The following is a 14,909-nucleotide window of genomic DNA, read 5'->3' as shown; positions in this document are numbered from 1 at the left end:
CAAGGTTGTCATGATGGCAACCCTAGCCACATGTCACCTTGGTAGTATATCTAAACAAAATTTGGCCACATGTCACTTTCATAATAAATCTAAACAAAATTTTTAATTTTGACTTTTACTAATTTAACCCTATATTAAAAATAAATAAATATAATAATCATAATAATAATATAATATGATATTCAGCCACATATATTAATAATAATTATATAAACATATAATATATAATATTTATAAGTTTATATTTTATTAGTTTGTTAAAAAAAATTCAAACTATTGTTATAAATAATTAATAATATTTTATTTAAATTAAAAAGTAAAATGTAAGTAATCTATAACAAAAATTAAAAGTCCTTATTATTTAGTTTATTTTAGATTTCAAAATAAAAATAAATTTAACATAAGTTATATTTTATTAATTTTAAAAAAATTCAAAATATTGTTATAAATGATTAATAATATTTTATTTAAATTATAAAATAAAATGTAAGTAATTTAAAAAAAAATTAAAAGTCCTTATTATTTAATATATTTTAAAGCATTTGTTTTATTAATTTTAAAATTTCTATTATTAATAATAATATATTATCACCCTTTCAATTAGTTATCTATCTTTTTCTACTGATTTTAAAATTTTCATTTTTGCTATTTTTTTTATTCTCATATATTTTCTCTTTCATTTTCTAAAATTTATATTATTTGTTTAATATTTCATGATTTTGGAGTTCATATAATTTTTCTTAATTTTATATATAATTCATAAAACTATTTAAATAATTATAAAAACAAAGATCAAATCTAACAAAACCCCTATTTTTTAAACATATATTTTTTAATTTCTATTCATTTTTTATATAAATCTATTAATTTTCACTTTAATATATTTTTTTAAAAAAATTCATTTCTATAAGGTTCTCTATTTAATAAAAATGTAACTATTAAAAGGTTTTTCTCTTAATTTTAATAATTCTTTACAATAACAATTAATACATTATTATTATTATGAAACCATAAAAACCCATCAAAAATTCTATTTAATGTATTTTAAAGTATTTATTTTATTAATTTTATAATTTCCATTATTAATATATTAAGACTAATTTGACCCTATATTAATAATAATAATAATAATAATAATAATATAATATAATAAAAGAAAATACTAATACTAATACTAATACTAATAATATAATATCCAACTATCACTATTATAAATAATAATAGTAATAATAATATAATATTCAATTAAAATTAAGATATGGGGAAATAAATTATTACAAAAAATTTAAAAATGAGATGTATTTGTGCTCTTCAAAATTAATTGTTTTTATGTAAATTAATTTGTTAATTTTATATTTAAACAAAAAATTGAATAATTATTTATACAAAGATAAGCAAATGTCTCATTTATCTTATTACTCTAATTCTCGCATTTTTATATAAAAAGTCTTTGATTCTCAATTTAATAGCTAATAAAAAAATAATAAAAATAATAATAATAATGATGATGATTATAATAATATTAATGATAATTATTATTATAATAATGTAACTATAAAATATTTTTTATTAGCTTTTATATTTTATATAATAAATATTATTAATCAATGCATTATTATTATGAAACCGTAAAAAATCCTCAAAATTTCAATTTAATATATTATCAAACTTTCAATTAGTTATTTATTTTTTTAACTATACATCTTCAATCGCACGACTATTTTTATACTGATTTTAAATTTTTTATTTTTGCAATTTTTTATTCTCATATGGTTCCTCTTTCATTTTCTAAAATTTGTATCATTTTTTTAATATTTCATTATTTAGGAGTTCGTATAATTTTTCATAATTTTATACTTAATTCATTAAAGTAATTAAATAATTATAAAAACAAAGATCAAATCTAACAAAACCCCTATTTTTTTAACATGTTTTTAAATTTTTATCCATTTTTTATATATAAATCCATTAATTTTCTCTTTAATATCTTTTTTAAAAACTTTTCATTTCTATAAGGTTCTCTATTTAATAACAATGTAACTATTAAAACGTTTTTCTCTTAATTTTAATAATTCTTTATAATAACAATTAATATATAATTTATGAAACCATAAAAACTCATTATAAATTCTATTTAATGTATTTTAAAGTATTTATTTTATTAGTTTTATAACTTCCACTCTTATTAATATACTATCATCCTTTCAATTATTTTCTATTTTCTTAATTATACATCTTCACTAACATGACTCTTTATATACAGATTTTTCATTTTTCATTTTTCATTTTTGCCATTTCTTTTTCATTCTCATATGTTTCTTCTTTCATTTTCTAATATGTGTATCATTTTTTTAAAAAATTTTATGTGCAGATGTAGGAGGAGTTCATATGTTTCCTCTTTTATTTTTCAAAATGTGTATTATTTGTTTTAAACTTCATGTGCAGGTTTTGAAGATATATATGAGAACTTTGTTGAAAGATCAATTCTCTTACAAAAAGGTAGACACTATAACTTTTTAATTTTGTTTCTTTTATTTTTCTTTAACATTACACCACTAAATATATATTAAATTATACTAACCACTTTTCTTTCTATTCATTGTCTTTTTTATGTAATCTTTTAAATTATTGTGGTGTATTGTAAAACTTTCATCATAAGCTATATACTTTTTATGTATTTTTAACCTTGAGTGTTAATATTATGAATTGCAGTTGAAATATAGATTATAATATGAAGATCTTTTTTCATTGCATATCAACAACAATGTATAGGGTGAAGATTATTTAACAAGGAGTGTACATTTTCTCACCTTTCTATTAATTTTGGTAACTTTCAATTAGTATTACTATTCATTTTTGTATCATCAATTACTATTACAAGAGTCATGTATACGTTTTATTTTTTATTTTTATTTTTTGTAATGTAATTTAATTTATATTTTTTATTCCTCACATAAATTCAATATTCTCATATCTATGTGTTAGGATAAAGACTTCTTACTATGTTGTATTAACTAATGAATATTTTAGATAACTCTTTTATAATAATTTGCTTGAATATCAATATAATTTTTATTTACATGTATAATTGTTATTTCATTTTGATATGTATTGCATTCAATATTTGACTCTATTAAATAAAAGTGGATTGAATTTTTAATTATTTTACTTACGATTATCAAAGTATTCCTTTCTTATAAAAATATATTACAAATCAAAGTTGGAATTTACATATGGTGTTATCCATATCAAATATCTTGAAGTGTACTTTCTGAATTTAATAATATAATCAAATAAAAATAGAAATTTATATTTACATATACAGGCAAAAGAATCTACATATATTATGATATGACGACTTTCAAGAGACAACCAAACTTAAGAAACAACTGAAAAATATATTTTTATTTTTTAGCAAATAGTTTTTTTTTAATTATTTAGTAGTCATTCTTTATTATGTCTCATTATTTTTTATTTTACTTCGGTTTTAAAAACTTTTCATTATCTTTATTTATATAAATTTGCATAATAAAAGAATTGTAATACTATTAACTACATTCATGTTACATAATGAATGAGTTATAAACCTATATATTATAATTATTAATTTTATTAAAAAAATCAATTTGTGGTACACATGTATCTATTAAAATATTTTCAAATTTATAATTTATAGAAGAAAACCACGTATGTATATCTTTTAAATGATTATTTTTTATTACAATCTATTAGAATATTAGAACAAGAATTATAAACTCAATTTGATATCTAAATTAAAACTCAGAAAATATATTTTTTTTAATTTAGTTGATACATGAAAAAGTTTTCTTTAATATATGTTAATAAATATTAATAATATAAATAAAATAAAATAAATAGTAGTTAATTTATTCAACAACTATAATTAATTATTAATTGATTCAAAGAAAATATATTGTTATTGTATTGAATTGTTTCTTCACAAAATAAAATTTTAATCTAATTTTTTACATTCCTAATAAATTATTATATAGAACAGTTATTTGGTCACAATTTTATTAATTCATCTTAAAATTTGAATATTTAAAATAAAAAATTGAATAAATGAATTACTAAAATACATTTTTCACTTTTTTTTAACTTCTCATATTTCTCAATCTCGCTTTTCAAATGCTTTATTAATTTTTATTACTTTCAACTAATATTATTGATAATTTTAATAACGGCCCACTAATATTGTTAATAATTTTTTAATTTTATTTACTATTAAATTCATATTAAAAAGTGATATATGAAAGTGTTTTTTGTTGTAACTATAAAAATGAATCATAATGTATACTATTACTTTTATGGGTTTAATGGATATGCACTGACAGTGTAAAATAGTTTTACACTGTCATCCAATAAAAAATCACAAATTTGCCATGTCATTAAAATTTTTTTGAAATAAAAGAGGGCTTTAATTGGATACATGGTTGTGATTGGTTGACAGTGTAAAACTATTTTACACTGTCAGTGCATCACCCATTTTCTCTACTTTTATTTATTAAAATTTTACTGATACATGATTTCTAAAATTATAAGCATAAAAATAATTAATACATAAATTCTTAATTATGCAAACAACCGCGCATCGCGCGGGTCACAGTCTAGTTGCATTAGAATTAAAAAAAAATTTAATGATTGTCTATCATTATTTTTATTTTTTTGAAATAAAAGAATTTTATTCATTTCAAAGAACTATTACAAGCAAGGCTAAAGCCCATATAACTTGAACTTATTTACATGAGTATATTAACTAAATGATTTCTATACTTGGGTTTCATCCACCCTCTATAGACTAAAGAATCTATAATAGATCTAATAACACTATGAGTATCCCTATAGGACCCTTTACTACCAAATATCATAGAATTCCTATACATCCAAATGCCATAGAAAACTTCAGTAGCAGCAGCTTTTAGAAGTATATTAGGCCAGCCTTTACCTTTGGATTTCCTTTTAATCCAAGCCATATCAAGGTTGCTTTCTAGCTTCATATCCATCCATTTGAAAATCCCTTGCCAAATGACGAAAGTACTCTTACACTTGAACAAGAGATGGTCAAGATCTTCATTGTCCTCTTTACACAAGCCGCATAACGTATTCTGCAGCATGCCCATTTTCGCCATCTTTGTTTTGGTAAACAGCCGGTTCTGGCATATTAACCAAAGTATCACCTTTGCTCTTAGTCTAGTAAAGTTATGTGTCATCATATGGTACCATTCAACTCTCACATTATCCTCAATCAAGATATTATAGATCTTCATCATACTAAACTGCCTCTGGTTCCTCATGCTATTCCCACAGTTATCGATTCTACCTATGTCAGCCTTACTTGACAGGATATGTTTAAGAATCCAGGTACAGTTGTTACCCTGATTCTCAGCCAGAAAATCCCTACCTTTTAAGTAGTACGTGTGTATCCACTTCACCCAGAGATTGTCTAACTCCATGCCAATATTCCATAAGCATTTGAGCAAAGCCACTTGGTTCCAAACGCTCAGATTTATCACATTGAGCCCACCTTGCTTGACTGGACAGCAAACTCTCTTCCAAGCCACCGGGCTTTTCTTAGAAATTGTAGCTTTTCCAGACCAAATGTAAGACCTGCACAGGCTATCCAACTTTCTAATAACAAAATCAGGTAAAGGCAAACAGGTCATCCGCATTTAAAATTTTAAAAAACTATAACTATGATAATATGTTTATTAATTAATCGTTATTATACATTAGTATTTAAATCTTTTTATTGAGTATCATTATGCATTCAAGATTTTATAAATATAAAAATACTACATTTTATTAAACATTTAAGTGAAATTTAAATATAAAGATTTTATATAAATATAAGAAATTAAATAATTATTAAAATGAAATATATTGAACATTTTTTTATTTTTTGTATTAAAATTAAAAAATAAAAAGTTTATGAGTTTTATTTTTTAAATTTACAATTGAAACTGAAATATCTATCATAACTCATAAATTATATTAATTTTAAGATATTATAATTATATAAATTTTATTAATATTTTTAAATATTGTGCGAGATAAGGATTATTGCATACTTTGTTACTTTTTATATAGAAAAATGAAGATTCTTATAAGAGGAGGGATATTTAAGGATGGCAACGGATGGGTCGGGGACGGGTATTACCTCTCCCAAACCCAAACCCGAATGTCCAAACAGTCTGCGTTCCCCGCCCCAAACTCAAACGGGGATGAAGAATTAAAACTCAAACCCGACTCAAATGGATTTGGGTTGGGTTTGGGTATCCCTGCCTCGCCACCATCCATTTAGTGAAATCAATTATTTTAATCGAAATACTCATTATTTTTAAAATTAAATTACTTTATAAATAATAAAATGAAACAATTTAAAAAAAAATCATAATACATTTCAAATATTTTTAATAATAAATACAAATCAAAATATCAAAACTTTAGCCACATATTTAATATTCTAAATTATAAAAAATATATAATAATATACACAATGAAATAAACGGGGCGGGTTCGGGGTGGGTACAAGTGTCTCCATTACCCGACCCGTCCCCGTATTTTGTAATCGGAGAAAACACAAACCCGAACCCAAACCCAGTCAAAGCAGGTTTTCCTAGGGGTGATCAAAACCAAACCAACCCAATAAAAAACCGCTAACTGAACCAAACCAAACCGAAAACCGTAAAAACCGCATTTGGTTCGGATCAGTTTGAGCCATTTTGTGACAGAACCGCGCGGTTCGGTTCGGTTTGCGGTTTATATGTTGAAACCAACCCAAACCAAACCAAACCGCAGCACTTACTAATTACCTCCCTTTATTTAACTCTAAGGCCCAAATTATTCAATAGCCCAACCCAAACGATAAAAAAAGCACATGGTCTGCTACTTAGTGAAAATTTTACTTCCTACCCCTACATTTGCCTTCCCACCCCTACAATTTTTTAAAAATGACAATTTTACCCTCAAGTACTAATAATCATTTTACCATTTTACTATTTACCATTTTTTTCAAAAAGTCAAAAAAATTTGAAATCTGCACCCCTACGCGCATCAAAAACGGAACACTTGAGGTAAGAGTTCCGGTTCACAAAATTACAAACCGGAAGACTTTTGAAAACAGTTCCGATTAAGTTTTTTTCTTCCCGGAACACATTTGGTAAGTGATCCGGTTTGCAAAATTTCAAAAAATCAGAAGAAAAAAATACACACCGGAACACATTTCCAAACTGTTCCGGTTTGTAAAATACTCACCGGAACACATTTCAAAACTGTTCCGGTGAACATTTTGGCCAAACCGGAACAGTTGGTGAAAGTGTTCCGGTGAGCATTTTACAAACCGGAACAGTTTAGAAATGTGTTCCGGTGTGTATTTTTTTTCTTCTGATTTTTTGAAATTTTGCAAACCGGATCACTTACCAAATGTGTTCCGGTTTGGTGATTGTGTGAACCGGAAGAGTCTTCAGAAGGGTTCCGGAGCGTATTTCGTGGAGAGAAAGGAGAGTGTTTGTTCAAAATCACTAAAAAGTTGAAAATGAAAAAAAATTTACCTATTTATACGAGGGTAATTTTGTCCAAAAATTTTGATTATAGGGGTAGAAAGACAATTGTAGGGGTAGGAAGTAAATTTTTCCTACTTAGTTAGGAAGTTGTTCACCTCACAAGTAGGGTTACGAAAACATTGAGTTGATATACCAAACACACGAGCTAGGGTTACGAATCTGGTTGCGAAAAAATCAAACTCGCTTGTGCATTCAGCAGTTCTAAACTTCATCTTCTTCTTCTATTTCTTAGGTAAGCAGTAAATCTATCATCTCATTTCTTCATCTTTTGTTACCTCTTTCTTCATATTCCCCTGTTTTCCCCCAAATTTGAATGGATTTTATTCATATCTTTCTATAATAGATATGAGTGTTGACAAAGAAGTTGATGTTTCTGATGCTTCCTTTTCTATTTCCATGGCCGAAAATCAGGTAACTTTGGGTACTATTATTGTTCTGATGTAAAATGAAGTAGCCTAGTGGTACAACCATATGGTTCTGTAGGTTTTTTGTGCGTTGTTATTTTGAATGGTTTTAAGCAATTTATGCTTGCAAATATGGTATAACTTTAACAATGATAGAGATGAGATGAAATTATATATAGTTCTGTTATTTACTTGCAAGTATGGTATAACTTTAACAAAGATAAAGATGAGATGAAATTATAGAATGTTCTGTTGTTTATTTGCTTAGAACAAAATTTTATATCATTCATGGCTGATAAGACCTATGGAAATCATGAGCTTCGGTTTCCTTTCCCACCAGCTTTTTCTTATCAAGATCCTCTCCTTTGCAAGTGGATATTGAAGAGCACTTGGAAGATTTAGAGAAGGTAGAACAAGGTGTGTGTGTGTGTGTGTATATATATATATATATATATATATATATATATATATATATATATTGTAAACTTTATTTTTTTCATGATCGATGATTCTATTTTATTCAATTGTTGTAAATTCTAGCAATGTCTAACATTTGTTAATATATTTGATATGTTTTTAGAAATGGCTCCGATCCCACAACTCAATGAAGGGCTTTCCGATATTGAATCTGACTAGCTTTCGACTTTCGTCACAAAATTAGGTAATGTAAGCATATTTAATTGAAGAAGCATACTGAAGTTTTTAGTTACTGAATGAAGTCTTCTGAATGAAGCATACTAGCTTTAATTTTAGTTCCTGAATGAAACTTATTGAATCGAAGAATATTTTTTATTTTTTGATTTTCTTAGTTATTGTATCTATATGTTAGATTTTCATTTTGTTTTAGTTTGTGATATTCTGCTTATAATTAGTCTATTCCTATCTCATGTACTGAAATAAGAAAGCATATTTGTTACTCTTTGATTTTTTAGTTACTTTATGAAGTTTATTGGAAGTTAGAAACATGATTTTATTTGTAGAATTGAAGAAAACATATTTATAACAGCATATTTGAAGAATTGAAGAAAGCATTAGTTACTGGAAAGTTAGAAATTATATTTGTTATTTGTAGAAATTAAGAAACCTCGTTTTTTATTATAGAAAGTTAGAAGCATTTTTATAAGATCATAATTTGTGTTCTTTTTATATTGCAGATGTTATGGAAGCATTGGAAGAAAATGGAAGGATTGAAAGCATGCATTATTTGATATTAGTATATTATTATTAAGAAACAGGCAGTATTTGTGTTACAATTTATATATTATGAGACATTTTTTATTTGGTGTTTGTTAAATGTATGATTTTATAATGAGACTTGTTAGACATTTGATGTAGTGTGTTTGTTTTGTGTATCATTTGGTGTCCATCAAGTATCCTGAAACAGTGAAGCAGCATCGTGTAACATAGGGTCTTGTATGAAAGACTTGTTATTTGGTAATGTTAAATGTTGGTATTTGTTTATTATTGACTATAAAAAAAAATTGGAAAAAACCGAACCAACCGAACCAATCCAAACCGCTTTTGTTTGGTTTGGTTTGGTTTGGTTTTATTTTAAAATTCAACCGAACCAAACCGAACCGCATAATTTTTTCTCTTGCGGTTCGGATGATTTTTATGCAAAAAACCGCCCAAACCGCACCGCGAACACCCCTAGGTTTTCCCCGTCAACTTCGGGGCGGATTTGGGTGGATACCCACGGGTACGGGTTTTGTTGTCATGTCTAGGGATATTCTTACTCCAAGAGTAAGTTATCAAGACTTACTCCTCATCATGACCATTGATTATTTTGAATCTAATGGTTAAAATTAATAAGTAATTAAATGTGGAGAGAGAAAAATAATACTCATTAATTTTAGGATAAAACTTAGGTACAATTCTTTAGGTGTGATTTTTACTATTTTCTAATGAAAATATGACAAGTGTAAAATCTCCTCTTACATGTATGCAAATTTTTCCTATTTTCACTCACTAAATAATATTTAAGTATATTTGTCACATTTTCATTGGAAAATAGTAAGAACTACACCTAAAAAAATTGTACCTAAGTTTTGTCCTTAATTTTAACAAATAGATTGAGAAGAATCAATGATCATAATGAGAAATAAGTCTTGATAACTTACTCTTGAAGTAAGAATATCCCTCCAGATAATGAATATTTTTACTCCAAGAATAAGTATTCTTACTCCAACACTAAATTATAAAAACTTATAACTCAACTCATCATGACCATTGATTATTTTCAAATCAATAATTAAAGAATGACCATTGACTTTAAAAGCCATTTCCATTAAAATTTCATATTAAAGAATGACCATTGACTTTAAAAGCCATTTCCATTAAAATTTCATATTAAAGAATGACCATTGACTTTAAAAGCCATTTCCATTAAAATTTCATATTTATTATCTATTATATTTAATATTTATTATATTTTGGATGACGGATATTTAATATCATAGATTAGATACCTGTTTTCATAATGACATATTCATTATATTTAATAAGATAAGAATAAAGAAATAAATATTTTGGTTTGGTTTGGATCAGTTGACTTCTCATACAATAAACCGAAAATCAAACCAAACCAATCTATTATGCTATAAAATATCCAAACTCATCCAAAAAAAGTTCGGTTTTTTTTCGATTTTTAGTTTATTTGGTTTGGATTTTGGGTTTTTTTAGATTGGATCAGATCTGAACACCCCCTACATTTAATATGATTCTCTCTATATATACTCGTAGCATATGACTGAACGTAAGCATGTGATAAATATGAAGCATCCTTTGATGAGTACCTTTTGGATAGTGTTATTCTATTGTTCAATTATTTCCAGTTATTCAGTAGTAGGTGGTTCAAGCAAGTGTGATTTTCCAGCAATATACAATTTCGGTGACTCCAATTCAGACACAGGAGGTCTCTCTGCTGCCTTTGGTCAACCTGGCTATCCTTATGGAGAATCCTTCTTCTTTCCTCATCCTGCTGGTCGTTACTCTGATGGCCGTCTTATTGTTGATTTCATCGGTACTTATTCCATTCATTTCTTTCTTTCTTTCTCTCTCCAATGGTTCGTAAAAATTAGGATAAGATAAGATTTTTGTTTTGAAGCTCAATAATTTCTGAACAAATCCATTCATTTTTTCTGTCTTTGGAAATATCCACCGACACAGTTTTGATAAAATTAACTGATTCAAATTTTTATTTTCTATATTGTGGATTAAAAGCTGAAAAGCTAGACCTTCCATATTTGAATGCATTCCTTGATGCTGTTGGATCAAATTTTACCCATGGAGCAAATTTCGCAACTGCTGGATCCACCATTAGACCTCAGAATACAACCCTTCATCAACCTGGTGGTTTCAGTCCTTTCTCTTTGAATGTTCAATTCTATCAGTTCAATGATTTTCAGCGCAGGACCGAAATTTTTCGCAAAAAAGGTAAATGACAATCAATGCATATGTCTTATTTTTCGTCGTTGATTGAATAAGATATGAATAATTTTTTTCCATCTTAGGTGGAATATACAAAACATTGTTACCAAAAGCCGAAGATTTTTCTCGCGCATTATACACATTTGATATCGGTCAAAATGATTTGGCATCGGGTTATTTCCAAAACATGTCTATAGATCAAGTTAAAGCTTATGTCCCTGATGTTTTGGATCAATTCAAGTATGTAGTAAAGGTAATAATCTATTTTGATTTTTGATGCAATTGCTATAAACTTATCAAGGAATTATAGTAATGCATATATTATGTTTGTGTAAATGCTTGCATTGATGTATGTATACAGAATATATATGATAAAGGAGGAAGATCATTTTGGATTCACAATACTGGTCCTGTTGGTTGTTTGCCATATATCATAGAACTTCACAAAGTAAAACCCGAAGAATACGACAAAGCGGGATGTGCAATACCGTATAACGAAGTGGCTAAGTTCTTCAATCGTGAATTGAAATCAGCTGTTGTTCAACTCAGAGAAGAACTTCACTCGGCTGCCATAACCTATGTTGATGTTTACTCGGTCAAGTACTCTCTCATTAGTCAAGCAAGGAAAAATGGTAAATTTGGAACCGTTACCTATTGTTGGGCTTGTTTAATGTGGTTTTTTTTTTTTTTATGGTTTTGTTATGTTTGATTGAAACAGGTTTTAAGGAACATTTGAGAGCTTGTTGTGGACATGGTGGGAAGTACAACTATAATAACAAGATTGGATGTGGAGGAAAGGCTAAGATTGATGGAAAAGAGATTTTGATTGGGAAACCATGCAAAGATCCATCTGTTGTGGTTAATTGGGACGGTGTTCATTTAACTCAGGCTGCTAATAAATGGGTGTTTGATAAAATTGTTGATGGTTCTTTTTCTGATCCTCCTATTCCTTTGAACATGGCTTGTCACAAACACCTTTAATTCAAGGGTTTGTCAAAAACATGTTACACTAGAAACTTGTTTCTTAGTTTGATAGGATGTTATTGGAGAAATAAAATTGAGAGCAGAGGATTTTGAGTTTAATAGAATTATTACTGATGTGGGTTCTTCCTTTTCTCTTAGCAAAGAATTGAGATGTGAACAAATTGGATAGAAACGTAATTTTAGATAGAACAATACGGTAATATTTGATTCATGTAGTCGACTTCACTTTTAATAGGATAAAACTTGATTGGAGTTTAAGATTAGTACATAGCGCACTCAATAATATTTATTCCGAATAATTTTAGAAAAAAAAGTTAATCAGACATCACATTTCCATAACATTGACAACATTTGAATAAAAACTAAAACATCAATAAAAGTTAGAGTAATTAATATGGTTTATTTGTTCATACTTGGAGTCAGCTTGTAGATCTAAGGGCTCTGCGGCTGTTGCACTAGTGTAAAGTTTACCAAATAATTTCACCACATAAAAAGCTTAATTTATGCACAAAATTAACTTATCTCCCATTAAATAGAAATTTACATATTGAACAACATATACTTAGTTGGTTAAAATTTATGAAAAAGATATAATGTACAAATCACTTATGTGGTTTAAGTTCTGGTTCCAACTTAAAATAGTCATGATATTTTAATAATTGATGTCGTGAATGAATTATAAATGGCTTTGATCTAAGATGGACATCTCTGGCTCTGACACAAGAAGTGAATTGAGATTTGATGGTTAGATCAATTGAAGATTTTAGTGTCCATTCTGCTTTGGTTAGGAAGTGATATTTGCAAACACTATGATGCTTAAGTAAGTAACACTCGTAGATGAAAGGTTTTAGAGTAAGAATAATGTGTATTGATGCCTTCATTATATTTTTGTTGTAATGTCCTAGAGTTCTCAAGGACCTATAATCATATGTTTATTATAGTTGTACGAGAGAAAATATGTTAGAAGAAATATGGAAGTATGATGTGACAGTCCTCCGCGTTTTGAATGCTTTGATAAAGTATCCTTCTAGGACAAATTCATCATAAGGTTCCGCAGTACCATAACCTTAATGTCATGGATCAAGGTGGGTTGGGCTTTGGCCTAGACCGTGACACTAGCCCCTTAAGCTTAAGGTTGGTGTAGGCAGATCATGAATGTAGGTGAACATCTTTTCTTACTTTGTGCGAACCTTTCTCCAAGTATGAGTGTGCTTTTTTTTAGGTCTTCTTGATTGATGATTAAAGGGTTTGGGTGCCTTGCTATAGTGGCCTCCAATGCGGAAGGATTTATGATGGATAATGTGTTATCTATTTTTAAGAACCGATGGATAATTATCCATTGCTCCTCCATCTTCTTTTTGATAATAATATGTCCTTGGCAATTTTCTCCTGACTCTTGTTGATCTTCATTGCCTCCTTGTAGCTGGTAGGCCTAGGGATATGAATTTTAGGTGTATGGGTCCATTTAATATTTTTCTTTAAAAACAAACTATAGTGATTAAGGTGTGTCGAATCAATGTGTATTGATTCATAAAATAGGAAATTTTGTTTTCCACGTCGTCATGTAGATATCTATTACTGGTCTCTAAGTTTGTATGGTGTTTCGATACCCCATTCATTGAGTCGATCTCTTAGGTTTCCTGGCCCAAAAAGCTCCATAAAAAAGGGAGTCTCTTTATTTCATAACCTTTTACTTTCTCCTTCAACCTAAACTCTGAAACTAGTTATTTTTCTCAGTGATTCTTATATTTTTACGCCATTTATCATTTGTTCCTCGTTCATTTAGTTCTTTGTTGCTTCAATCTTCTTCGTACTTTCCAAAATCTCTTTTACTCCGCACATTTAATAATTTACTTTACTAGTACGTTTGTCTTTTCTGCTGTTATGTTTTGAATTCTTCCTTCCTAATCTTGTTAAATGCTAGCACATTGCTTTTGTATGACAGTGATGCCTCCTTATGGTGGTTCTACATCTTGGTATAAGCTCATCCTTTATTAGTTCTTTCAATTTTTTAAGAACTTGTTGATCGGGGTATATGATGTTGTTATGCTAGAGAAAATAAGGGGTGTGTTGTATCTTATCGGGATCTCATCTTATTTTATAAACACGTTGGTGTGGTTGAAGATCCATGATTTCCTCGTAAAGGTCCCTGTGGGATTCCCGAGATGGGATGTATGAGGGATTTAATGGGTCTTGTGTATATTTTCTCGTAGTTGGTTTATTTCAATCCGTGTCTTCACTTGGGTAACCCTATCAAATGGTTCGTATGCGTACCTTCTCTAAAGGATTTTATATGTTCTCGTTATCCAAAATGTATTTTTTTTCAATGTACGATGTTACATTTAGAAAACACGGGCTCTAACTACCCTTTACTAGGTTCGAACATCAACTTTTGGAAAGTTTTCAATTGACTCATTCTCAAATCTACCCTTCCTTCTGTGGCTCACGTCAAAGGTTTTTAGCATTTGTATGAGTATCTCAAAGTGAAAGCATGCATTTTTGTGTTATG

General features: G+C 27.8%; 2 protein-coding genes and 1 long non-coding RNA gene across 4 annotated transcripts; 2 read left to right on the top strand and 1 right to left on the bottom strand.

Annotated features, from left to right (window-relative positions):
- Nucleotides 1–4,760: 4,760 nt before the first annotated feature.
- On the bottom strand, nucleotides 4,761–5,690 carry LOC131623734 (uncharacterized). The gene has a single exon (XM_058894758.1). It carries the CDS (start codon nucleotides 5,688–5,690, stop codon nucleotides 4,761–4,763), a length of 930 nt encoding a protein of 309 aa, XP_058750741.1.
- Nucleotides 5,691–7,668: 1,978 nt separating this feature from the next.
- LOC131623645 (uncharacterized) lies at nucleotides 7,669–9,448 on the top strand. 2 transcript variants are annotated; one of them, XR_009290278.1, is made up of 5 exons: nucleotides 7,669–7,815; nucleotides 7,927–7,994; nucleotides 8,328–8,394; nucleotides 8,568–8,648; nucleotides 9,142–9,448. It is a non-coding gene; the product is annotated as an uncharacterized LOC131623645 (long non-coding RNA). The 2 variants fall into 2 exon arrangements; XR_009290279.1 differs by having other exon boundaries at nucleotides 8,328–8,404.
- Nucleotides 9,449–10,727: 1,279 nt separating this feature from the next.
- LOC131623644 (GDSL esterase/lipase At3g26430-like) lies at nucleotides 10,728–12,527 on the top strand. Its single transcript, XM_058894649.1, has 5 exons — nucleotides 10,728–11,009; nucleotides 11,210–11,422; nucleotides 11,500–11,669; nucleotides 11,778–12,048; nucleotides 12,135–12,527. Exons 1-5 carry the CDS (start codon nucleotides 10,733–10,735, stop codon nucleotides 12,395–12,397), a joined length of 1,194 nt encoding a protein of 397 aa, XP_058750632.1. The 5' UTR covers nucleotides 10,728–10,732; the 3' UTR covers nucleotides 12,398–12,527.
- The last annotated feature ends 2,382 nt before the right edge of the window (nucleotides 12,528–14,909 follow it).

This window comes from Vicia villosa, unplaced genomic scaffold (genome assembly GCF_029867415.1).
Source record: "Vicia villosa cultivar HV-30 ecotype Madison, WI unplaced genomic scaffold, Vvil1.0 ctg.000077F_1_1, whole genome shotgun sequence".
Lineage (NCBI taxonomy): Eukaryota > Viridiplantae > Streptophyta > Magnoliopsida > Fabales > Fabaceae > Vicia > Vicia villosa.
Note: the sequence above shows the minus strand (reverse complement) of the source record. Positions and strands in the feature narration are given on the sequence as shown.